This window comes from Myxocyprinus asiaticus, chromosome 34, assembly GCF_019703515.2.
Source record: "Myxocyprinus asiaticus isolate MX2 ecotype Aquarium Trade chromosome 34, UBuf_Myxa_2, whole genome shotgun sequence".
Lineage (NCBI taxonomy): Eukaryota > Metazoa > Chordata > Actinopteri > Cypriniformes > Catostomidae > Myxocyprinus > Myxocyprinus asiaticus.
This window is the reverse complement of record NC_059377.1, coordinates 15402027-15429232: the sequence shown is the minus strand read 5'-3', so window position 1 is coordinate 15429232 and position 27206 is coordinate 15402027. Positions and strand designations below refer to the sequence as shown.

The window sequence follows — 27206 nt, the reverse complement described above, 5'->3', positions numbered from 1 at the left end:
GTTTGATGGCTTAAAAATAGCAGATAAAAAGAAACTATTAAACAGCTATCAGAGCAAACAAATATCTGTTTAATTAAAGTTAATTTCTGCCTGACTGCCTTTTAAAAGTGCCTTTTTTCATTCTCTGTGGCAGTTGCATGTGGTTCAAGCGACTCAAAACTCAAACTCAAAAAGGGAAATTGCATAGTGACAGCAACACCTTTACAATGTCTCCCGCATTTCTTTCCTCGGTACCGCTAATCGCCTAGCAGCTGTCATTATCCTACAGGAGCCACAAAAAAGCAACCATTTGTTGATAAGCAGTAGCGTCCTCTCTGGTGGGAAATGGAGCGGGAACTGACTCATTGACCAAAACCTCAGGAGAGATTATATTCCACAGCAAACAACTGGGAAAACACTCTGCAGACCCAATTAAATCCATTATTTTTGAACCCAAGCCAATCAGAAGATGAAAAGTTTTCATCTGTCTACCTGTATTTCCTTATCTGAGGTGCTTTTGGAAACTGCAACACTTGCTTTCGTGATGGCAATTCAATTTGGCTCTGTCTGAGGCTCAGTATGGGGCTGCTTTATCGGTGTGTGGCCGCCAACCTTCAACTTAGACACCAAATACAGCTGGCCTCTGCCTCATTTAGAGCTTTCCCCTATAAAAGCCTCCTCCATCCTTGATCTCTCTCTTTAACACTTTCCTCACCTCCATCCTGACCTCATAGTCTCCACATACATCCATTTATTGATCTTCATCTCTAGGAGGTCTTTACCTCCACTCTCTACATTTCACTTAAGCCCAAAGATGGTTACTTGTGTAACCTCCGTTCCCTGATGGAGGGAACGAGACATTGCGTCTATGTAGTGACACTAGGGGTCACTCTTGGGAGCCCGAGACACCTCTGGTCTTTGATAAAAGGCCACTGAAAATTGGCGAGTGGTATTTGCATGCCACTTCCCCGGACATACGGGTATAAAAGGAGCTGGTATGCAACCACTCATTCAGGTTTTATGCTGAGGAGCCGATATAAGGTCCGGCCATTTCAGCGGGTAGTTCAGCGTTGTGGCAGGAGGGACACAATGTCTCGTTCCCTCCATCAGGGAATGGAGGTTACACAAGTAACCATGACATTCCCTATCTGTCACTCACTCGACGTTGTGTCGATGTAGTGACACTAGGGGTCCCTATACGAAACGCCACAATTGGCTGAACTATGTTACGTGAACTGGCAGTGTGTGGTGGGCAGACTACTGTGTGCCTCATAGCCAGCACACCAGGTTGACACGTAACCTCCCGTAGGAGGGTAGCGATCTCCACACGCAAGGTGGTAGCGTTTTCGCTCTTGACCAAGGTGAAGTGAATACCGCTGAACCTGGGCGGGCGCCTGGCTGGTCTGGATCAAAGTCCTGGTCCGGATCAGCCATCGTGACGGATTGGAAAGCGCGAGTCATGCGTCCAAGTTCCGCGCAAGGGGGACCAAGGGGACAACATCGTTGGACGTTCCGGCAGGTGGGGCCTCGCGGCGGGGCGGAGCTCAAGGTGCCACCCCACGTCGTGGCCGTGCTGAGTCTAGGGACATCGAAGCACTTATCTGGCTCCTTGCAACCACCCCCGGAACAGCCTGGCATGGGAGAGGAAGAGGCCTGTCCTCGTAACCCCTGGAGACTGCCACATCGGGGGCGGCTGTGTGCCACAGCTGGGCGCTCAGGAGCGGAAAGGCCACTGCTGGAGCACCAATCCTGCAAGAAAAAACCCATGGACGGTACCGTGGTGACGGTATGTGACCCAGGGAGGAAGGAAGCTGCTCTTTTGCTGAACTGTTGGGTACCGCAGCCACTTGGGCATGCGGCGAAGTCAAACAAAAAGGCAACAAAAGATTTTCCGCCCGGCCCTCCACCGGGGGATGGAGTGGTCTTTTTACCAGCTCCAAGTGAGTGGGTTCCTTCGTCCCTGAGTCGCCCGTCTCAGGGGCGCTTTGAGTGGGTTCTTTGGTGCCGGCTGTGAGACGGGTGGCGTCTGCTTCCTGCAGTGGGCTCCACGCCGGGGCCGGGTCGAAGGGGCGGGCTGCGGCGGAGCCGGTGCAGTCACCGCAGGGGGACGCCCTTGGCGACGAGCAGATGGGGTGTGGGATCTTGAGCCGCGCCGGGGCAGGATGTGCCGGATTGCCTCCGTCTGCTGCTTCACCGCCGAGAACTGCTGGGCAAAGTCCTCGACGGTGTCACCGAATAGGCCCGCCTGGGAAATTGGGGCAGCAAGGAACCGTGTCTTGTCGGCCTCGCCCATCTCGACCAGGTTGAGCCAAAGGTGGCACTCCTGGACCACTAGTGTGGCCATCGTCCGCCCGAGAGACCGCGCCGTGACCTTTGTCGCTCGGAGAGCAAGGTTGGTCGCCAAGCGCAGTTCCTTCATCAAATCTGGGGTGAAACTACCCTCGTGCAGTTCTTTCAACGCCTTGGCTTGGTGGAGCTGCAGAAGAGCCATGGCGTGCAGGACAGAGGCGGCTTGTCCAGCAGCGCTGTAGGCTTTAGCCGTCAGGGATGACGTGAGCCTACAGGGCTTGGACGGGAGCTTAGGGCGTCCGCGCCAGGTGGCGGCGCTCTGCGGGCATAGGTGCACCGCGAGCGCCTTATCCACCGGGAGAATCGCCGTATAGCCCCTGGCCGCCCCGCCATCGAGGGTAGTGAGAGCGAGGGAACTGCGGAATCGGGGCCGGGCAGTAAAAGGTGCCTCCCAAGACTTCGTCAGCTCCTTGTGCACTTCCGGGAAGAATGGCACTGGAGCGGGGCGTGGCTGCTTTGAGTGGCACCGCGAGCCCAGGAACCAATCATCAAGCCGCGAGGGTTCAGGGGAGAGCAGAGGGTTCCATTCTGCCGATGCTCGCGGCCGCCCGGGAAAACATGTCCGTCATTTTGGCATTGGCTTGTGACTGGGCAATAGTCCCCGAAGGGGGAAGCCCAGCTGAGGCTTCTGCGTCCGACTGGACAAGCCCACTCTCCGATGCTGCGCTCGAGAGCTCATCATCTTCGCGGGCCCCGAACAAGAAGCCAGACTCGCCGTGAGATGAGCCGACGAACTCATCCGGAAGCCCGATTGGGGCAGACGAGCGTGCTGGGGAATGGGAGGTCTGCGGGGGGATACCCGGCAGAGACGATCCCATTGGGTTCCCCAAATTGCCCCCAGTGCTAGCCGTGCTGGCCTCATACCCGTAGGTAGAAGGACCGAGGCGGGGAGCCGCTGGGGTGGCTTGAAAGCAAGCCGCGACCGCAACGTTGCCATGGTCATGTTCTCGCAGTGAGAACATGAACCATCCACAAACGCTGCCTCCGTGCGGGTCGCGCCCAGACACGAAAGACAGCGATCATGACCATCCGAAGTTGAGAGATAATGACTGCAACGAGAAATAACACACAATCAGAAAGGCATCTTTAAAAAGACGCGTCTTTAAAAAGATGTTCTGTGTGTGCCGCTCTTTTAGAGAAATATATACTCTTTTAGAGGAGGAATAGCTCTTTCAGAAAATATACTCTCTTGTTTTTCTGCCGAAGCGCCCAGGGGCGTTCTCTGCAGTGCACCAGTGCAGAGGAGGGAGAAGCCGCTGAAATGCACCGTCAGATCTAGCAGAGGTGAATGAACAGTAGAATTCAGCTCAATGAGCATGACCGTTCGGCTCCGAAGAGAAAATCTGAATGAGTGGTTGCATACCAGCTCCTTTTATACCCGTATGTCCGGGGGAGTGGCATGCAAATACCACTCGCCAATTTTCATTGGCATTTTATCAAAGACCAGAGGTGTCTCGGGCTCCCAAGAGTGACCCCTAGTGTCACTACATCGACACAACGTCGAGTGAGTGACAGATAGGGAACCTTGGTTAGACACGAATGATAGGTGTCTGCGTTCAGGACATCTAACCATGCATACTCTGAACGTGCAGTATGCGAATGCGCCTGGAATAATTGCCCTAATTAGTGGGTCCACTAGGTGTATACACTCACAATTGAGCCGTTGCTGTCACGAAGAAGTGTTAGAAGAAGATGTATTCGCCGCTAAAATGTGGAAACAACAATAGTGGATGTGCGCGTCTGTGAGGAGGTCAGGCGTCTGAAGGAATAAAAAAACATCTCTATTGGACTAAACTCTTTAAGAGAAGTAGTCCAGTATCTCAAAGCAGTTGTAGCGCACATGCGCCAACTGTCTGTGTATGCACGTACAGTCAAATGAAGTATGTACACAGAGTCTAAAGCGTTCGTGCCAAAAATTAAGTATACTTTGAGCTTCACTGTACCTTGATGGCCTCATTGTGAGATATGAAGGCAGTCGTTGAATGAAAGGAATTCTCATACTACTTGAAGAAAACTTGCTTTCAGAACAGAAAATGGTGTCATATTCCATAAGTTTGAATCTGTTGGTCTTAATTTGTGATGCTCACTAAGGCATCCATCCATCCGAGCGAGGGGTTTGACATTTTAGCACATCGTCCTGCACCATTTGTGCCATGGACATGAATGATACCTCAATTGTGTGGCTTGTTGAGGAGAGGTGTGTTATTGCTTTTGGCAGTCAGACTGCTATCAGACTGATGAACCACCTAGCAACCAGCCAGAACACCCTAGCAACAAGCCAGACCAACATAGCAACCACGGACCAATGCACAAACAACCACTCAGAAACCTTAGCAACTGAATGACAATGCCCTGGCAACCAGCCATAACACTCTGTGGCAAGAACCATTCACATTTACAGTAGAAAATGTAGAATTCTAGTTGAATTGTAGGCTTGTAAACGGTATAAAAAACAGAGGGGCACTAAAGCAGGAAACTAACTGCCAGTGGAATAGAGTTCCTCTCTTCTACAGCATGTTCAACTTCTTGCTATTACATTTCCCTGTACAAGTTCCAAAGCAATATAAGTGTGTATATTAACCTTCATAACTCTCTCCAACAATGTTGCTTTCCAAATTGAATCCTTTTTCATTTCTTCTGCAGGCTCAAAAATGTTTCTGAAGTAATGATTGACAGATTTTGTTTCCTCTTGTACACTGGCTCTTTGAACAGTCATGATTTAACAAAGATCAACCCGGTCATAGTGGTGCGGTCACTCTAGACTGTAAGCATGCAAAATTACCTCGGACAATGCAACAGGATATGATGTCACACTCCAAGGCTTCTGTTTTTGATAAATAATAAATCACAAATAATAAAATGTAAAAAATCAAAATGTATCTAAAATATACCTACTCTACTTTCTTGCAACACCACAAACCATGCAGCTTTGATGTTCATATTCTTTATACTGAGCTAAGAGGTCAACCTGTAATCTTAGATCCTCTATTAGTCAAATGTCTTTTCACGTTATGAAATTGCAGTTCAGAGTTCATCGAACCTGAACTTTAGTATGCAGAGAAAGACAAAACTTCTGAGCATTTTTTTGCATTTTTGCTCTCCCACATTCATGTGCGTATGAATTAACGAATAGTTCACCCAAAAATGAAAATTCTCTCATTATTTACTCACCCTCATGCCATCCCAGATGTGTATGACTTTCTTTCTTCTGCTGAACACAAACAAAGATTTTTAAAAGAATATTTCAGCTCTGTCGGTCCATTACAAGTGAATGGTGGCCAGAACTTTGAAGCTCCAAAAATCACATAAAGGCAGCATAAAAGTAATCCATATCACTCCAGTGGTTAAATCCATATCTTCAGAAACAATATGATAGGTGTTGGTGAGAAAGTTCAATATTTAAGTCCTTTTTTACCAGCTCACTTATGTGCATTTACGAGAGGTCTTCTTCTTTTATTTTTTGGTGATTCGCATTCTTCGTGCATATCACCACCTACTGGACTGTTGTGCAAATATTAATGTAAATCAGCAAAAAACAGAATAAGAAGAACTTGAGTGCTGGTCATAGTGGAGATTTATAGTAAAAAAGGACTTAAATATTGATATGTTTCTCACCCACACCTATCATATCTCTTCTGAAGACATGGATTTAACCATTGGAGTTTTATGGATTACTTTTATGCTGCCTTTATGTGCTTTTTGGAGCTTTAAAGTTCTGGTCACCATTCACTTTTGAATGGACCAACAGAGCTGGGATATCTTTCTAAAAATCTTCATTTGTGTTCAACAGAAGAAAGTCGTACGCATTTGGGATGGCATATGATGAGAGAATTTTCATTTTTAGGTGAACTATTCTTTAAGCTCGGAGTCTGTTGTAACCTCATGTTAAAGGGTTAGCACTCTCTCGTCATTTACTCGCCATCATGTCTTTCCAAACCCACATGACTTTGTTTCTGCCATGGAACAATAAAGGTGATTGAGTGTTATGAGAATGAGAGTGTTTATTTCAGTCACCATTCACTTTCATGGAATTGAAAAAGGTGAATTCTGCCTAATATCTCCTTTTTGTTTTCCATGAAAAAAGGAAAACAATTCATATATGTTTGGAACAATGTAAGAGTGAGAAAATGATGACAGAATTTTTATTTTGGGTGAACTACCCTTGGACTCTGTGCAAGGTGGTGACTCTTGGGTGACTGTTGCCAGCCCTTTCAGTTCATTAACCACATAGATTTTTAATTAAACCTCGCTGTCTAATGGTTAACTTATCAGAAAGATGCCCAGATTAGCAGAGCTCTGCCAGACCACAGAAATCCAAAAAAGGGAGTGAAATAGAGCAAGTGAGAGAGAGAGAGAGAGAGAGAGAGAGAGAGAGAGAGAGAAAGAGATGGATTAATGCTCATCTCTGATTAGTCATCATGATCCCACTAAACGACCTTCCATCAGGGGGAGAAAATAGCGCCGTGGGCGACTGGGTCTCAGAACATCTCAGTTGAGTTCTTCTGCAGAGCTGCTGCTGTATTACATCATCACGAGCCCCATGTCAACTATTTAGACCTTTTACATATTTAATGAACTTTAATAATCCGAGAGTGGAGATAATGACTCTGGTAATTAATAGAGCGCCTCATTTGTCATTCACGTACCCAAATATATCCATTTTCAAAGCCCAGGGCAATTTGGATTTGATTCTGCTACAGACTGATAAGTTATATGCCATAATGTCATGAAAATGTGCAAAACACCAAAAGAAAAGCCACCAGCAGCTTCTAACAGAAGACAGAGGGGTGTATTCACTAAAACATTGCGCCACTTTTGCATGCGGTAGGCTACTTCAGCGCTAAAATCTGCCTTTTTCACTAGCCACCCGCAATCCTATTTAACCAAGCGCTAACTGTGCTGAATGACTAAATGTGTTTATCTTATTTTAGCACAATTAGGCAATCAATTAGGCTCATTATAGATTGTGTTTTATCAGAGATTATTTAGCAGAGATGGGCCACTTCTATTAAAATGATGGGAGAAATTGCAACGCCCAACGGCAGCCAATGGTCAACGGATGTAGAAAGGAAGTCCTGCCTTACGGGTAATAGAGCCTGTCAACATTTAGATACACATATCGCCTGTCAGTCAACTCAACAAAGCACATGCGCATTAGCTATAAAATCTGGGTAATTGATTAGTGTAATCTGAGGTAAAGAAGCACAATTTATGATTCCATTGTTGTCAGATTTTACTGCTGATTTGAAATATGTTCTTTGATCGTAATCTTGACCAACCATTTAGGAGATGCTGTGTTTCCCCATTCAAGTAGATAGGAGCTGCTCTTTAATGACTGGAAATAGCATCCCGAGAGCGTTCCAAAGATGACCGCCAGTGGACTGACTTGCTAGAAAGACTTTGGTTTTATTCACAAAATTTAGGATTATTTGCTTGGCGCCATTATCATTGCACTATTATTGCCTGTGGAAAGCAGCCGACATTTTTATATAAAAAATAGGTTTGTGTACATTTTCTTGCAATCGTGGCAGCAGTAAATCATCAAATGATAATAAAATCACAACTCTGGAAATTGACATGTACCCTGAAATCGACCCCATTCTGACAAATTACTGACAAGTGCCATCCCCCATCAGACATTTTTGCATCAATTCAAACGTGTTTACGAGTTCTGGCCCCATGGAAACCAGGTAGTAATCCTGTTCACATAAACAATGGTGAGCAGCAGAAATTAGAGGTTGCATTTTCACTCTAAAATTACATTTTTACTCCACTGACAGTTAGGTTTAGGGTTGGGGTTTAGGTTTGGGTGCATGGTTAATGCATTCCTGTTGACTGTATTACATCATTTAAAACAAAAACTACAACATGCTTTTGGCGCCACCCAGTGGGTATTTCTCCCCAAAACTGAGGAGGATATATAACCGCCAGTAAAGATATAGTGAGCCCCTTACCTAACCCTTTCCTTAACCTTAACCAAACCCACATTTGGAGTAACCACACCCCTTTCTGGAGTAACCCCACCCTCTTTCTGAGATTCTGCCCCCATTTGGAGGTCTCCGGCCTGCAGCTATACCTACTTGCATCACTTCCAGCTTCGGCCACTAGGGGTGGTGATAGGAATTGCGCTAAGCACAGACCAATTTCAGCAGCAGAAATTTCGACCTCCTGACGCCATATTCTCAGTGTAATCAGTCTGCAAATCATGGAGAAGAGTGTTATAATCTGGATTATGTCCAGACATGTAGAGGCGTAGTCAAATGTACTGTTCGCATTTTAAAGAGCAGATGCAGCTGCCTGAATCACAGTGATGGAGCGATGCTGTACAGTCCCATCATATTACATTACTTCTGTACAATAGTCTTGTCAAGAAACCTGAATATCCACATAACATGTACAGTACTGTGCAAACGTTTTAGGCACTTGTGAAAAATGTTGCATAGTGAGGATTTCTTCAAAAATAATGCCATAATTTGTTTTCATTTATCACTTAACTTCATATTAAGTCCAGTAAGCATTAAAAAAAAGCTAAATAAATACCACCTTTGCCTTCAAACAGCACCAGTTCTCTTAAGTACACCTGGACACAGTTTTTCTTGGTTGTTGGCAGATAGGACGTTCCAAGCTTCTTGGAGAATTCACCACAGTTCTTCTATTTAGACTGTCTCAATTGCTTCTGTCTCTTTATTTAATCTCAGACTGACATGATGTTCAGTGGGGGCCATGACATTTGTTGCAGGGCTCCCTGTTCTTCTATTCTGTTCTATTTGCAAAAGGAATGTTTGGGAGTCTAAAATGTATAGTTCCTTTTGACACACTAAATCTGAAGATATAAATAACCATCTTAAGACAGATGTTTTTGTGAAACATTTTGTCAAGTCATTTTTATTTGTATAGCACCTTTCACAACACACATCGTTTCAAAGCAGCTTTACAGAAAACAAAAATCTTGTGTGCCTAAAACTTTTACTGTTTTTGATTGCTGCTGCCAATGTATAAAGCTTGCATGGATTTCTTTATGGGTCTTTGACTGCCCACTTTGTCAACAGAGAGGCATAGAAAGATGGGAAAACACAACAGCAAACTGGCTCCTGAGGTCCTGGATGACCTGACCAAGAGCACAGAGTTCAATGAGGCTGAGCTGAAGCAGTGGTATAAGGGATTCCTGAAGGACTGCCCAACTGGCATCCTCAATCTGGAAGAGTTCCAGCAACTCTATGTAAAGGTGAGGGCTGTCTATACACATTACAAGTACTTAATTTTCTGATAGATATCAGAAACCCTAGAGTAACAGGACCCTAGATTGTATGAAAGAAAGTGAAAAATAATAGTTTTCCAATGTAAGACGCCCTGTGAAGTTAAAAGAATTTCAGTTTTTAAAAACAAGATACCTGAATTCTGTTCCTTTTGTTGCGATGCACCCAGCTTTTAATGCAAGAATGTGATCTGTTTGAACGACCCATAAGACTTCTTTTAGTTTGCAGTAGGGTCACCAATAAACCAGCCATTCAAAAAGTTGCGGTTTACTGAGACTATTTTGTGTCTTTTAGTTTTTTCCTTATGGCGACGCTTCCAAATTCGCCCAACATGCCTTCCGAACATTTGACAAGAATGGCGATGGTACAATTGACTTCAGGGAGTTCATCTGTGCCCTGTCCATCACTTCTAGGGGAAGTTTTGAGCAGAAACTCAACTGGGCCTTCAACATGTACGACCTGGACGGAGATGGCAAGATCACACGTATGGAGATGCTAGAGATCATTGAGGTGAGGGATTCAGAATTTTTTGGGGGATTACTGAAACAGTTTATCCCCAAAAGAAAAAAAAACTGCCGTCATTACCTCACGCTCATATTGTTCCAAATCCATATGACTTTCTTTCTTATGTGGAATACAAAAGGAGAAGTTTTACTGAATATTGCGGCATTTTATTGCAATAATATAGCAGCAACTCGGTTTAACACTTAAAAAAGGACCCAAAAGTATCATAAAAGTAGTCAATGCAACTTGTGCATAATTTTCTGAAGGCAAAGGATAGGTATTGGTGAGAAACCCAAAATTTTAAGTAATTTTTCATGAACATTTTGATGTCCGTTGCACATTCATGAATGCTATGAGAGAAGCTGATATTTAAAAATACTTCAATTTGTGTTTGTTTTAGGAGTCAGCCAATTTTGAAGTTTCTTTCTCCCTTGTTCTGTCTATTTCTCTTGCTCTGTGTCCAACCCATCCTTTTGGGAACTCCAGGCAATCTACAAAATGGTTGGCACGGTGATCATGATGCGCATGAACGAGGACGGGCTGACCCCACAGCAGCGCGTGGACAAAATCTTCAGCAAGATGGACAAGGACCACAACGATGAGATCACTCTGGAGGAGTTCAAAGAGGCAGCCAAGAGTGACCCCTCCATTGTGCTTTTACTGCAGTGTGATATGCAGAAGTAAGGAAGGAAGTAATTGTTGATGAAAGAAATGTACATAAAATTTAATATAAGATAGAATCCATGAATTTGGGGAACATGGGCTTGAAGGGTAGGATAGAGATGGCAAAATAACTAAAGGAATTTAGAATAATTAGTGGAAGTAAGTCGAGCAAGACATTAACTGCAAAAGATTTTTGTCCTCTGTCATTTGGCAAACAGTTCCACTTGTTATGCCATTCTGGCTGCAGTCCAGTTCTAGAGAGCTTCAAGTTAAAAAGTCAGAAAGTTTGAAAGAGGGAATCCTACAGGACATTTTACACCTAAAATAAAAGCGCATTGTCCTCTCAGTCCAGCTTTGAAATATTCTGCAATGTCACCAACAGGCAGGCATCTATTCCTCTTTTAGGATTTCCACCATCATTTCTCAATTATTCAGAACAGTGACGTTTTTAATTCAAGGTTGTTTACAGATACACTAAATTAATCCAACACTCTGAATTTTAGCTCTCCCCTGCTGAAAGACCAGCTAACACCAGCATGAATTTCCATGTTGGTTCAGACTTGCTTATTAGAGCTCATTTGGTGTTGGACAAAAATGCTGGTCAGTCAGTATGAACTTTCAGTAAAACAGGTTGACCAAGGACGTTTTGCTGGTTAAGCTGGTTAAGAAGCATGTTGGGAACACCAGCACACCAGCATCCCATTCTGTGCTCTAATTTGGTCATACAAAAGGCAAAGGATTTTAGGCATTATTTTTAGGCCTACTCATTGTATAGGTAAATTGAATTCTACATAGTAATTAACATGTAGAAGAGACCAGGGCAAGTTGTCACACTTTTTACTCCAGTGAATATTTCTCAGGGTGGGTTTATTTTTGAAGGTCAATTTATAGCCGCATACCTTAAAAAATATATTCCAGGTTCAAAACAAGTTAAGATCAATCGACAGCATTTGGGGCATAATGTTGATTACCACAAAAAATTATTTTGACTTGTCCATCCTTTTCTTTAAATAGAGCAAAAATGTGGGTTCCAGTGAGGCACTTACAATGGAAGTGAATGGGGCCAATCCGTAAACATACAAATACTCACTGTTTCAAAAGTATAGCCACAAAATGTAAACAGTATGCATGTAAACATGATTTTAGTGTGATAAAATCACTTATTAACCTTCTCTGTGTAAAGTTGTATCCAATTATACAACTTTGTTGCCATGACAATGTCAACAAACCCTAAAATGACTGTAAAAATGATTATTAAAACAACTACAGCTCAAATAATACATGAGTTTTAACAGAAGAGTTAATGCAAGTGTTTTTATAAAAATTATTAGCTTCACATTTCTGCCTTTAAACCCTCCCAAAATTGGCCCCATTCACTTCTATTGTAAGTGCCTCACTGGAACCTTGATTTTTGCTTCTTTTTTAAGAAAAGGATGGACAACTCAAAATAATTTTTTGAGGTAATCAACATTATGCCACAAATGCTTGAATTGAACCTGGAATATTCCTTTAAAGTCTTGGCTACACAAAGGCTGTTGAACATTTCCACCGTTATTGCCCAGGGAAAAATAAAAATATACAGTTAAATGAACACACACTCACCTGTTGTGACAACATGCATCAATAGTGTTCCCCTGTCAACCCCCGTCACAACCACCAAAACAAAACCTACACCTCTCTTTAAATCTATGCCTGCATTAAGCAGCCCATTATAAGCTTTTCAGCTCAATTTGAAAAAAGCAAAACAATTATGGGGCACAAAATGATTCATGAAACAATGAAAAATGTAAAAGGTAACAAATACAAAATATCAAAACGTTGTTTTGGCCAACAAATATTCTATATAATAAACTGCATACATTTATGTCATTTAAAAAAGTGGTCAACCAGGGGATCGGGACCCACTAGGAGGCGTCAGCACACTTCCAGGGGGGCCTCAAGATCTCTTAATATTATTTAAAATATGATAGGATATTATAATTTGTATATAACTATTATAATTCAACTTACTGAAAATGAAAACAATTTTATAACTCCCTTTAACAGCTTGCTTTTTATGAAGAATATACAGTTCTAGACAAGTTTTAAGGAAATATCTTATAATATAAATATCGAATAGCCTACATGGGGGACCTTCATATATTTTCTCTGACAATGGGGGGCCTTGGAGTGAAAAAGTTTGAGAACCACTGATTTAAAACACAGGTTGTGTGACAATTTGCCCCGATAAACATGCCCCAACTTGACTTTCATTAAAAAATACCTTTGTCCTAAGAACACTTAAACCTTTTGGTAAAAATCTGCCTTCATAATATAGTTGACCCTTGTCTGAATGTATGCCAGTGTGGTTTGATAATATTGGCTCAGGAATGGTTTGGCTAAGGAATAGCAGTATAGAGGTAGGTACAGAGAGAAATAAAAGTTTTAATCATGATTTCATATACAATACAACACTCTTCCCCAACTAACATGTACAAACACATCATGACTGCTAAAATAAGCCAGTCCAGCAATTGGTATTGTCACATCAATTGAGTTTAAATGCATTGCCATAATCTGTTAGAGACATGGAAAGTTAAAGCATGACAATATCATCACAAAGTATGCCTGTTTTCCAACTGTGTTATTTTAAAACCGAGATGCCATGGGTGAGTAGACAGAGCGATTTATCGTATCACGTTATACCAGGAAGTGAATACCATAGTATCGTTTATTAGATAGAGAATGAACAATATGTGTACATGATGACATTTTGTACATATGCCTATACACATGCTTGGTATGTACATGTAAATGTTTCTCTACCTTAGAACTGCTTTCATAATCTGACACTGCTGCAATCAATGACTTGTGTGCTAAAACGAAACCTATACTGTACGTATTGTATGTGGGTTTTTCTGTCTAGGTGTGGAGGAGGGAAACTTATGTATACATTTTCTTCACTGTAATATGGTGTGAAAGCTTTAGTGTGTGAGTGAGTGAGTTCATGTAAAACACAAATGCCTCCACCTTTGTATTAATATTTTCTTATGATCTTCACGCCAGTGCTAGGAGTATTACACCGTTGTGTTTGTTGTTAACTGGTGTGGCAGGTAAACTGTAGCTTTAGTTTAGTTCAGTCTTGATTATTTAATCTCTTTTCTGACCACTTCTGTTTTACAAGCTGTATATTGTCAGTGTTGATTGGACATGTACATGTACCTTTCCTTTCTCTTGAAATATAAGTGGACACAAATGTAAACCGGACGCAGAATGTGTACTAATTGTCAATGTTACTATGCCGTAATACTTAATAACATGAAAATACTGTTGCACGAAGTAGAGGCAGTACAGCTTTAGTTTTAGACTGCCTCCCTGTGGTGAAGGATTTTAATTAAACACCCATCTACTTTCATCAGTTTAACTTAAATAGAATTGCCACTTTCACTCAGTTTCACAATATACCACAAGAATGCAATGAGAAGGATTTTAAAGGGATAGTTCAACCAAAAATGAAAATGATCTCTTTATTTACTCACCCTCATGCCATCTCAGATGAGTATGACTTTCTTTCTCCTGCATTTTCTTTCATTCTACACAAACAAAGATTTTTAGTAAAATATCTCAGCTCTGTTGGTCCATAAATGCAAGTGAATGGTGATCAGAACTTTGAAGCTCCAAAAAGCACATAAAGGCAGCATAAAAGCAATCCATATGATTCCAGTGGTTAAATCCATGTCTTCAGAAGTGTTATGATAGGTGTGGGTGAGAAACAGATCAATATTTAGCCCTTTTTATCCTATAAATTCTCCTCCCTGCCCAGTAGGTGGCGATATGCACAAAGAATGTGAATCGCCAAAAACAAAAGAAGAAGAATGTGAAAGTGGAGCTTAATAGTAAAAAATGACTTAAATATTTATCTTTTTCTCACACACCTATAATATTGCTTAAGAGGACATTAATTAATCTACTGGAGTCTTACAGATTACTTTTATGTTTCCTTTATGTGCTTTTTGGAGCTTCAAATTTCTGGCCACCATTCATTTGCATTGTAAGGACCTACAGAGCAGAGATATTCTTCTAAAAATCTTCATTTGTGTTCTGCTGAAGAAAGGAAGTCATGCACATCTGGGATGGCATTAGGGTGAGTAAATGATGAGAGAATTTTCATTTTTGGGTGAACTATCCCTTTAATAAAACATCGAGCTACATATACAACAACAATGATTAGTTTTAGTTATACATCTTTTAGCTTTATGTAGAAATAGCTATTTTAAATAGTGAATGGTATAGCCATTCTCATCATATTAATCCTGTGGTTATTTTTTGCCGCATATCTTTATCACAGTTGTCACAGCTGCACAGACAGTGGTTCATAATCTTGTGAAATATGAGCGGGATTTATTTTCACATTCACACACCTTGGGGATCCTTTGAAGTCACTAAATATAAATAGTAAAACTGGAGTTCTATTGCCACAATTTATAGCTGTTCCACAGTTATTCAATGTGTGTCATGTTATCTTTCAGATTGACCCTTTAACTATCTAATGGTCACAGATTAGATTACATAAACTCAGTAATGGATATGGGTAATGATTATGGGAAGTACAACAAGGGCCTTGTGCAAGCTGTTGTGATTCTCCATTAAATAAGACATGCCACTGCTAAGGTCAAATTTTAGTGCCAAAGACTTTACTGACATAAAATTGGAATATTCAGATGTAACAATGACCTGAATTTGTACCCAGATAATAAAAAAAGATATTTTGATCAGATTTACATTTAGAATACAAAAAACGACCTCATTATTATCATGTGCGTAAAATGTTTGAAATTACTGATTATGTCCCTCAACACAATACTGAAAAGAGAGTAATTGTGTCCTGTCGTGGAATGCAACACTGTGTATATGTGCAGTGCATTTCTATCTGTCTTGTTTCTGTTCACTCTTTCAATATCGTAAAGCTCCTTGAACAAAGACGTGTAATTATTTTTGTTACATAGAGAATTAAATATGTGGATGTCCACTGAATCATCACAGATTGTGTGTTGTTTTTCATTCTTACTGATTAGGGAATGTTTTCAGACAAACTCTCATCAATCACTCTGTCTCTCTCTCACTATGTCTCTCTCTCACACACACAAACATTTCACTTTCTATGCAGACCTTCGTAGCATGAGTCACTCTGGGGAGGTGATGTCATGATAAATGCTGTTGTCATGGTAACAGGGCTGTAGCTAACACATGTTGTGGTGTGATGATGAGGGAATTGTATAAAGTAGACCTTCCTTCAGGGACACACACATTCACATTCAATTTCACAACAAATTGATACACGCAAACCTTAAAATAGCTCTGTACCATTCGACTCATCCTGTCTGCCACATCTCACTCATCACAAACCATGTTTTGCTCATTTGTTTTAGCAGTTGTCTTTTTACTCTACACACTCCAGCCTGGTGTTTGTGTCTCATAGCTGATAAAAGAAATAAATAATAATAAAAAAGGCAAATTATATTCCACTAGCCTATATATAGACACATTGCATATAATTTATGTCATGCTGGGTTTATAACAGCACAGTTTAGTAATTTATATAAATTAAAGTGAGTGTTGGTAGGTGTAAATATACACATGCTAATGACAAAATGACTCATCTTATTTTCCATTCATCAAAAAGTAGAAAATGGTGAGACATTATTATTATTATTATTATTATTATTATTATTATTATTATTATTATTATTATTTGTGGGCTTGTGTTGCATGAAATTAATTTGTGTGTGTTTAAGCTGTAAGGAAATATAAAGTTATCATAAATTAAATAAGAAACCACAAGCCCATGTGTGATATTTTATAAAAGCAGCGCATTATATGTGTTTAATCAATCAATAAATATATTTTTTTTAATATTTTAGACTTTTGATGGTATTTTTAAATTATATATATATATATATATATATAATACAAAACATTCCAGGGTTTATAAAAAAATAAATAAATAAAAAAAAACCTGAAATAGTGCAAGTGTACAGACTTAGACTGATTCATGTACAATAGAAATGGATAAAGAAAGGCACCATCTATAAAAGCATAAAATATTATGTATCAAAACTAAACAAAATCATGTAAAGAGGTAGCACAGGTTACAGTCTTAAGAGCTTTGGTGTTCTTTGAAAGTGAAATGGTTTAGATGTATTGCATAATTTATTTTTCATAAACAATAAATAGAGGCTTTTGATTAATGAATTTACTTATGTGAATGTGAATTTTGGCAAACAGCAAAACAAGTTTAATAATCAAATTACTCTTTTTTTTTCTTTTTTTTTGCTGATGCTATAAAAATCAAACAACACATCCTGAAACAACACTGAGAAATTCAAAAGAAATTTTTCATTAATAAAAAATAATTAAATAAATAAAAATAAAAATAATAAAAAAATTCTGTTCAAATTTAAATTCTTTTGAAATGGACCCTTTTCACGGGCTGTGGTGATGCGTTTCTGCCTTATTTAGCAGCGTAAATCTAGCAAACTGTTTTATTTTTATTAATTATTTAGTATACATTTATATCATTATGCTTTATGTTACATTACCCTATATTATCCCAAATGTCAGACATGGGATACTTCACTGGACACTGCCTGAAACCTGGACGTAAAATGGACTCCACCGGAAATTAGTTTGCCATGGGCTTACAGTCGAACTGCAGTGCACCTTACTGACCTATGCATGCATCACCTTGGTCAAAGGATGGACTACACTTTTAAAATGGAATAAATAGTTAATAAATTAATTGCAGTCTTCATCAGCCAAATAACAAAATAATGCATCTGTTTGCACTTCCGCAGTTAATTAAGAACGTAAATTCTGAGACTTTAGTAATTAATCTTACAGTTAATACAAAAGCTTTTTGTTTAAACATTGGCCCCTAACACTTACTTAGTTTATTAATTTTAAATCTTGACTTATACTACACATAAATAACTAATATTGGCATTGTATTCATGCTGTTTAGCCAGAGGGAAACTGGCCCCCATAGTGAGCCTGGTTTCCCCTAAGGTTATTTTTCTCCATTAACCAACATCTTATGGATTTTGTGTTACTTGCCACAGTCGCCTTAGGCTTGCTCACTGGGGTTCTAAATATAAATATAATTATTTTCTATTATTTATTTGAATTTACAATTTTTATTTATTCTTTTATTTATTTATTTATTTTATTAAACCGCACTGTGACTCGAAGACATTACTATATTACAGCTTTTTCTGTTGAAGCATATCTGTAAAGCTGATTTGAAATAATGTGTGTTGAGAAAAGCGCTATACAAATAAACATGACTTGACTTGACCCTGGAATTAGTTTAGAAATCAGCTACTCTTGTGTTTCCAATACAGCTGCTGAGGAGTAAATTTGGCATCTTCTCTCTTCTGAATTTTGTAATCCACCGCTCTCTATTTTTTTTTTCCTCATGTGGAAACATAACAGTAGACTTTTTCTTTTGCTGTTTGAGCAAACGGATACTGCTGAAACGGGTAAGCAAAAAATATATATTTGCTGTGGTCTCCCATGGGTCGTGTCTAGAAGGGATCCGTCTCGTCAATCTCGCGAGATTCTTGCACTTCGTTAATTTGAAGTCGCACAGCAACGAGGAGAGCTCGTAAAAGATTATTTTAAATAGTCTGTTTTGATGATAAGTTTAAGCTCTAATGTAAATATTTCACAAAATAAATTTGATGACTTTAGCTCTACGTCTGCTGCTGTCTGTCATGAGATATCATTGGTCACTGAGAAGTACATCAATCAGTTCAGGTGCTGAAAGGCTGACTGGGTGGTGAAGTGGTAATATTTTAACTATTATATATAAAGCCCGGGGTTCTAATTCACTTAATTGCAACTTTATATTTTAATAAACAAAGATTGCATCCGCACTTCAGTGGACGTACAGTATATCTTGAGTGCGGACACATTTGTTTGCATTTTTACTTGCGATTCAACTGAGCTGCAGAACACAAACAAGATCTCCACAAGATTTGTTTGACATTTTCCAGCTCTAAAAGGGATAAATGTCTTTAAACAGCAGCTAGTTCTTTTCAACACAAACACTTTTTTTACTATGAATTACTATGAATGTAAATTAAGTCACAATAACAGAATCTGTGATTTAAAGTAATATATGCCTTAACATGAATTTATGTCAAAATATTACTCTATCCAAGAAATATGGGATGCTATATGAGATTTCAAGAAGACAACAGGATTTCTTAATAATAATAATAATAATAATAAAAGAGGCTGTTTGCACTAAGTGTAAATAGCAACATCTTTGCACAAAGTGCAAGTTTTGTTAGACAGATACTATTTGCACCTCTAATTAAATACTAACAGGGCATCACTGCATTGTGTTTATTTAGAGTCCCACAGTGACAGACACCCTACACCACCCTATCACTGCATTCATTTTATTTATTATTATATTAAGAGTGGAGACAGGAAACAGGATGGGGAAAACTGGGTCAAAAGGAGGATTAGAACCCAGGTCACCCACATGGAAAAAGCACATTTACAATGTCTTATCACACCTAACCATTGTAGAGACACTCAAGGAGCAGTTGTCTTTAATTTCTTTGTTCCCACCAGAACTATTTCAGTGCAAATAGAAACACTATGCGGCAGGTATTTACACCTAGAGTCACTCAATAATAATAATAATAATAATAATAATGATGATGATGATGTTATATTATTAAAACTATTTACATTTCTAATGCTTTCCATCATTAATACGCTGAGACGCGAGCAAAAAATCACAGGCGGAAGCATCTTAACAGAATGCGCATGCGCGAGTTTTTTTTCTTTTTCTTTTTTACCTCCGCAATCTAAACACGCATATGTGCCCCTCAGAAATATAAAGTTATCATAAATTAAATGAGAAACCACAAACCACATTGTGTCATATCTTTAATTAAATTTTCAGTCATTAAATAAAAACGGTGTGTTATATGTGTGTAATATATATATATATATATATATATATATATATATATATATATATAAAATTATTATTATTTATTTATTTATTTTTTTTGGATTTTTGACGCTATTTTAAAATGATTTTCCAGCTCGTGAAGTGAACGTGACGTCACTTCCTGTGAGAACTGTTTGGGATTAGCTAGCTACGTCCCTTCAGCTGTTTTACAAGATAAAATCATTACAATTAAGAGCTCCGAATCGTCGGTCTACCACAGAAATAAGATACAAGTAAGATATTAATCCCGAGCGTTTCGGAACCAAATAATTTCTGCAGTTATCCATATTTAGCATTTAATTATGCTTAACTAGGAACAACAGCGTTATGGATTTATCAGCAGCAGTAACGTATAACTAATGACATATATGCATTAATATGGGCCATACGCTGTATTAAAATGTTGTACATTGGAATTATTCTTGTCTTTATTATATAGATGATACGATGATGGTAATTTAGCCCTCGTCTGGTAGCGCACGACGTTACTATGGCAAATTTAGGACGCTATTATGATAATCGAGTAGTGCAAGCTAACGACGTTTCTAATTAGTTCACAGCTTCGTTTATTGTAATGGGGGCGTTATAATATTGTCACTAGCAGTGCAGATGGGATGATACATTGCAGTTGTTTAGTAACAGGGACTAACCCTGGAATCACTGGTAGATACATTCTTGATCTTCTCGTCTTTTATAAGATATTTTGAGCCACAAGGAGATCATGGAGGAACCAGGAACCATAGAGGTGACAGTGAAAACTCTGGATTCCCAGAGCAGGACGTTCACTGTCAGGGGAGAGGTGTGTCCCTGTGTGTTACATGAGTGTTATTAATCATGTATGTAACAATTACGCGATTCATTCGTGAGTTTATGCTCATAGACTATAGTGAAACGCTGGTAAATACAGTTTTATGTAGATAAAAACAACTATATTAACATTATATCTTAACTTCAAATTAAGACCATTCTTTCTCTCTCTCAGTGGACAGTGAAGCAATTTAAGGAGCACATCGCTTCCTCTGTTGAAATTCCATTGGATAAACAGAGGTTGATCTACCAGGGTAAAGTGCTGCAGGACGAGAGGACACTCACAGAATACAGTGAGTCATGTGTTGTTTTCAATGTTTTTGTCATTTGTAGTTTGTAGCTTGTGAATTTGTATCTACCAAAAGACAAAAATAGAGAGCCTGAAAGGATCAGACAATCCACTTTATAATATTACCAGGGCAATTGTCTGTTGTAATGCATTTTTATAGCCACTTGTGTTGTCATACTCTATTTGTATTTCTAACTGTACTGTAACCTTAATGCAATATGTCCAGTTTATAAGAAAGTCAAAAACACTTAATAATAAATATAGATAAATACATTTAGATCAAACATAAAAATAGTCAAAATAGTTTTTGTTGAAATTATATGAGTGATAATTTCCCAAGGTTCTATGGAGCATGTTCATATGTTGGTCTTTTTTTTTTTTCCAGATGTTGATGGAAAAGTCATTCATCTTGTGGAGCGAGCACCTCCTCAGAGCAATCAGTCTGCGGGTGGAGGAGGTGGTGTTTCCAGCTCCTCAGGTGCAATGGATGGTGGATCCTCCTCCTCTCAATCCTCCCACGACCGTAATGCCAACAACTATGTCATGATGGGGACATTTAACTTACCGGTGAACATCATGGATCCACAGCAAATACAGGTTACAGTACCTTTTTTACAGTGTGTGTTTGTGTGCGTGCGATATGTGAAAACTTAACATAAAATAGGCACTGTCAAGAGTATGCACATGAGTTTGTTATTAAAAGCAATCTGTCTATAATCCCACCTTCTAGATGTCAGTGCAGCAGATGCTGGCTGGTGTTGGAGAAATGGGGCGTAATGTTAGAGTGAGCACCAGCACAGGAGTGAGTCATCAACATCCTACAAACCACATATTCTTTTAAACATCCTTTTAATATAATTATTGTGGGAAACTGAGAACCCGTTCCCTTTTTTTTTTTTTTTAAAGTCCGGAATTGAAAGATTTTCATCAATTTCAGATTTGTTAACTGTTCTTAAACGTGTATAGATCTGCCAATATGGACGGATTACTGCTCTTAAATACTCTGACAGTGTTCCCTGAAGTGCTAGTGTCCTGAAGTGAATTTACAGACTCTTATATGCCGGTTCATTTTCGTGAATCAGAAACATGCAGCGTGACTAGTGTTGTCTGATTCCAGAATGAATTACTCTTATGAGCCAGCACTTTTTAGAGAATCAAAAACATACAGTGCAACCAGTGTAGTCCGATTTGTGAACAAATTACTCTATGGACCGGTTCTTTTAGTGAATCAAAAACATGCAGTGTGACCATTGTTGTCGAATTCACGAACAAATGACTCTTATGAGCCGGTTCGTTTAGTGAATCAAAAACATGCAGCGTGACCAGTGTTGTCCGATTCACTAACGAATTACTCTTATGAGCCGGTTCTCAGTCTGGGTGGCAGAGTACGAATCTCAGTTGCCTCCGTATCTGAGACTGTCAATCCGCTCATCACGTGGCTTGTTGAGCGCGTTACCGCGGAGAATAGCGTGAAGCCTCCACATGCGCTATGTCTCCGCGGTAACGCGCATCCACGCACAACTCACCATGTGCCCCACCAAGAGCGAGAACCACATTATAGTGACCAAGAGGAGGTTACCCCATTTGACTCTACCCTCCCTAGCAACCGGGCCAATTTGGTTGCTTAGGAGACCTGACTGGAGTCACTCAAATAAGCCGGTTCTTTTAGCGAATCAAAAAACATGCAGCGTGACCAGTGTTGTCGGATTCCTGAACGTATGACTCTTATGAGCTGGTTCTTTTAGAGAATCAAAAACATCTAGCATGACCAGTGTAGTCCGATTCCTGAACGTATGACTCTTATGAGCCTGTTCTTTTAGTGAATCAAAACTTATGAGGGCAATAAATGCAAAAAGAATTGCATTTCTTATTTCTAAAAATTACTTACTTACAAAATTCATCATTTAAATTCCTTATGAATCTCATCCCTATGGTATATCAATCCTACTACTAGAGATTTAGTCAGAAAGCACTTAAAATATTTTTCTATTAGAAGCACTGTTGCTCTATTTAGCCATAGCCTATTGTTTGAAATGAAAGGTTATCTCTGAACTCATCTAGAATCATTAATTTCCACCCTCACAGAGCAGTGACTCAGTGGATGTCCATATCAACGTGGACCAATCAATGCAAAGCGAGCCCAGGATGAGGCTCCAGTTGGCTGAAAACTTGCTGCGAGAGACTCAGGCTTTAATCCACAGACTTGAGGTTAGTCTTTCTGACCTTGATATCCAAAATAAACAAATGCAATAAGAAATATTTGTAGTTTTGATCTTTTTAGTGTGCTGATATGATGTATACCAATAGAGGAAATGCAATCCAGGCTTATTTTCAGTTACCAGTATTAAAATAATTCTTACAATTTTGACTCTGTTTCAGGGTCAGTCAAGTGAAGCGTCTCAACAGGAGACCGCACCACCTCCTCAGTCATCTTCATCATTCTCAGCACAACCAATGGACACCTCCCCACCTCCACCTTCCTCATCCTCAACCTCCACTACACAAATAGAGGGACCAACTCAATCTGGACCAAAGTAAGAGAGGAACATACTTTCTTCTTGTTCATTTAAGTCTAAGTTATGTGTCTTTGAACATGTGTCTTCATTTAAAGTCTCTGTCTTTGTCAACAGTCACCCGAGCCCATTGGAACTAGTGGAAGTTCTTTCAGAGGTGCGGAGGGTGGAGGAGAGAATCCGTCCTTTCATGGAGAGGACACATTCCATCCTTGGAGCTGCCAGTTCTGCTGATTACAATAACAATGTATGAACAAGATTTCCTAACATTACATAAAATCATATATATTTTCATGTGCATTGTAAATATGGCTGCTTTCATTAGCTGAAAAGTTTGTTATTCTTTCCATGACAGACACAAGAACGTGAGGAAGATCAGCGCACTCTAAATTTGATTGGAGAATCACTCCATCTTCTTGGCAATACCTTGGTAGCTCTGAGTGACCTTCGCTGCAATTTATCTGCTCAACCTCCCCGCCATTTACATGTGGTGCGGTCAATCTCTCACTACAGTTCCCCTGTCGTACTGCAGAGTGGACTGCCCCATATTCCCATTCCGGTAAGCTAACGTTTAGAGAAAGTTACTTCTGAAATGAAAAAGCGCTTTAAGCAATCAGGTTGACAGAACAATTCTTCCAGATTAACCTTGGCACAACAGTCACTATGACATCTAATGGCAGACAGGCAAGTGACGGTCAGGCCCAGCCCTCTCAGCTCAGTGGCCAATCAGAGCAACAGAGTCAGGACCAGGCCCAACCGCCTCCAACTACTGGAGCCAATCAACAGACTGGCCAGAGTCAGGGGACTCCAAGAGTGATCAGAATCACTCACCAGACCATGGAGCCAGTGGTCATGATGCAGATGAACCTTGATGGTATGTTTCCTTGCCTCTGTGCTTGCACCCTTTAGACCTCAGTGTTTTTAGCAAAGTGTTTCAGCCATGCTGTCCATTCCTGGTCTGCCACACTTATGATCCCAAATACACTTTTTTTTTTTTTTTTTTGTCTGATATTTACAATTGATTCAGTTCATGGTATAAAAAGCCTTCAGAAAGGTGCCATCTCAGACCTGGACTTGACGGCTGTAGTGTAACTGCCAGCCACTGATCTGTGCATTTCTGTGCAGCAGATTCAGACAGTGGATTGCAGGGCCAAAGCCAGCAGAACCCCAGCGCTGCTGGAGAGACTGGTTAGTTTCCACCTCTCTCTATAGTCCATAACCAGCAAACAGACATGCCGGAATGAATCTGTACGATACATGTCTTAAAGGAATACTTTTTCCAAAAATTAAAATTGGGCCATCATTTACTCACCCTCATGACATTCCAAACCTGTATGATTTTCTATCTTCTGTGTAACAAAAAAGGAGAATTTAGCATGTAATGAAAAGTGAAAGTGAATTGGGACAGATGCTCTCAAGCTCCTTAAAGGACAAAAAGGACCATAAAAAGTATCCATTAAAGTAGTCTGTATACAGTGCCTATATAACATCATCATACCCCCTTGGAATAATCACTTTTTTGTTTGTTTTACAGTCTAATATATATATAAAAAAAAATTCCTTACAACATGCAAGTAACAAAAAAAAGGCAACGGTTCCAAAAATTTATAAAAGATGAAAAACTAGAATAACAGGGTTTAAAAGTGATCATTCCCCTGGATTTAATACTTCGTAGAGCTAATTTTTGCTTTAATAACAGCCATCAGTCTGTTTGAATATACACTATATTGCCAAAAGTATTCGCTCACCCATCCAAATAATTGAATTCAGGTGTTCCAATCACTTCCATGGCCACAGGTATATAAAATGAAGCACATAGGCATGCAGACTGCTTCTACAAACATTTGTGAAAGAATGGGCCGCTCTCAGGAGCTCAGTGAATTCCAGCGTTGTACTTTGATAGGATGCCACCTGTGCAACAAGTCCAGTCGTGAAATTTCCTCGCTACTAAATATTCCACAGTCAACTGTCAGTGGTATTATAACAAAGTGGAAGCGATTGGGAATGACAGCAACTCAGCCACGAAGTGGTAGGCCACGTAAAATGACAGAGCGGGGTCAGCGGATGCTGAGGCGCATAGTGCGCAGAGGTCGCCAACTTTCTGCAGAGTCAGTCGCTACAGACCTCCAAAGTTCATGTGGCCTTCAGATTAGCTCAAGAACAGTGCGTAGAGAGCTTCATGGAATGGGTTTCCATGGCCGAGCAGCTGCATCCAAGCCATACATCACCAAGTGCAATGCAAAGCGTCGGATGCAGTGGTGTAAAGCACGCCGCCACTGGACTCTAGAGCAGTGGAGACACGTTCTCTGGAGTGACGAATCACGCTTCTCCATCTGGCAATCTGATGGACGAGTCTGGGTTTGGCGGTTGCCAGGAGAACAGTACTTGTCTGACTGTATTGTGCCAACTGTGAAGTTTGGTGGAGGGGGATTATGGTGTGGGGTTGTTTTTCAGGAGCTGGGCTTGGCCCCTTAGTTCCAGTGAAAGGAACTCTGAATGCTTCAGCATACCAAGAGATTTTGGACAATTCCATGCTCCCAACTTTGTGGGAACAGTTTGGGGATGGCCCCTTCCTGTTCCAACATGACTACGCACCAGTACACAAAGCAAGGTCCATAAAGACATGGATGAGCGAGTTTGGTGTGGAAGAACTTGACTGGCCTGCACAGAGTCCTGACCTCAACCAGATAGAGCACCTTTGGGATGAATTAGAGCGAAGACTGCGAGCCAGGCCTTCTCGTCCAACATCAGTGTCTGACCTCACAAATGCACTTCTGGAAGAATGGTCAAAAATTCTCATAAACACACTCCTAAACCTTGTGGAAAGCCTTCCCAGAATAGTTGAAGCTGTTATAGCTGCAAAGGGTGGGCCGACGTCATATTAAACCCTATGGATTAAGAGTGGGATGTCACTTAAGTTCATATGCATCTAAAGGCAGATGAGCGAATACTTTTGGCAATATAGTGTATCTCTACTAGCTTTGCACACCTAGATTTGGGAATATTTGTCCATTCTTCCTTGCAGAATTGTTCTAATTCAGTCAAATTACAGGGTGAGCGGCGATGGACTGCTCTCTTCAAGTCCATCCACAGGTTTTTATTGGATTTAACTCAGGGCTCTGACATGGCAACTCAAGGTTTTTGACCTTCCTATCCTTAAGCCACTGCGTTGTTTTTCAGCGGTGCGTTTAGGGTCATTGTCGTGCTGAAAGGTGAACCACCTGCCCATCTTCAGTTGTTGAGCAGAGGCCCACAGATTTTCCTTTAGAATTTGGGTGTACATGGCAACATTCATTTCCCCCCTCAATCCTGACCAATTGCCCAGTCCCTGCTGAAGAGAAAACACCCACAACATACTGTAATGTTGCCACCTTCATGCTTCATAGTAGGTTTTGAATGTTCTGGGTGGTGTGCTGTGTTTAGTTTTCTCCAGATATAGCGATTGGAGTTCAGTCCAGATAGTTAAATTTTTGTCTCATCTGACCATGGAGGATTCTAAAGCCAAGTGGCAAAAAGTATTATGATCAGATGAGACAAAAATTGAACTTTTTGACTGAACTCCAAGCTTGGGTAGGTGGTTCACCTTTCAGCATGACAATGACCCTAAACACACCGCCGAAAAACAACGCAGTGGCTTAAGGATAGGAAGGTCAAAAACCTTGAGTGGCCAAGTCAGAGTCCTGAGCTAAATCAAATAGAAAACCTGTGGATGGACTTGAAGATAGTCCATCACCGCTCACCCTGTAATTTGACTGAACTCAAACAATTCTGCAAGGAAGAATGGGCAAATATTCCCAATCTAGGTGCTTGAAGCTAGAAGAGACATATTCAAACAG

The 27206-nt window shown here is 40.3% G+C and overlaps 2 protein-coding genes across 4 annotated transcripts in view; both read left to right on the top strand.

Annotated features, from left to right (window-relative positions):
• Window positions 1–14341, top strand: part of LOC127425009 (visinin-like protein 1) — a 39840-nt gene extending 25499 nt beyond the window's left edge. Inside the window, exons 2-4 of the mRNA XM_051670583.1 lie at window positions 9378–9553; window positions 9879–10094; window positions 10575–14341. Coding sequence (XP_051526543.1) covers window positions 9392–9553; window positions 9879–10094; window positions 10575–10772 — 576 coding nt within the window. The 5' untranslated portion in view covers window positions 9378–9391 and the 3' untranslated portion in view covers window positions 10773–14341. The remainder of the gene's footprint in view (window positions 1–9377; window positions 9554–9878; window positions 10095–10574) is intronic.
• Window positions 14342–19871: 5530 nt separating this feature from the next.
• Window positions 19872–27206, top strand: part of bag6l (BCL2 associated athanogene 6, like) — a 28734-nt gene continuing 21399 nt past the window's right edge. For 2 of the 3 annotated variants that reach the window (XM_051670577.1, XM_051670576.1), the window contains exons 1-11: window positions 19872–19994; window positions 20460–20560; window positions 20744–20861; window positions 21243–21454; window positions 21588–21659; window positions 22943–23065; window positions 23237–23391; window positions 23488–23617; window positions 23726–23929; window positions 24010–24244; window positions 24496–24558. In XM_051670577.1, the coding sequence (XP_051526537.1) occupies window positions 20483–20560; window positions 20744–20861; window positions 21243–21454; window positions 21588–21659; window positions 22943–23065; window positions 23237–23391; window positions 23488–23617; window positions 23726–23929; window positions 24010–24244; window positions 24496–24558 (1390 nt within the window). In that variant the 5' untranslated portion in view covers window positions 19872–19994; window positions 20460–20482. The remainder of the gene's footprint in view (window positions 19995–20459; window positions 20561–20743; window positions 20862–21242; window positions 21455–21587; window positions 21660–22942; window positions 23066–23236; window positions 23392–23487; window positions 23618–23725; window positions 23930–24009; window positions 24245–24495; window positions 24559–27206) is intronic. The other variant, XM_051670578.1, reaches the window with a different exon arrangement.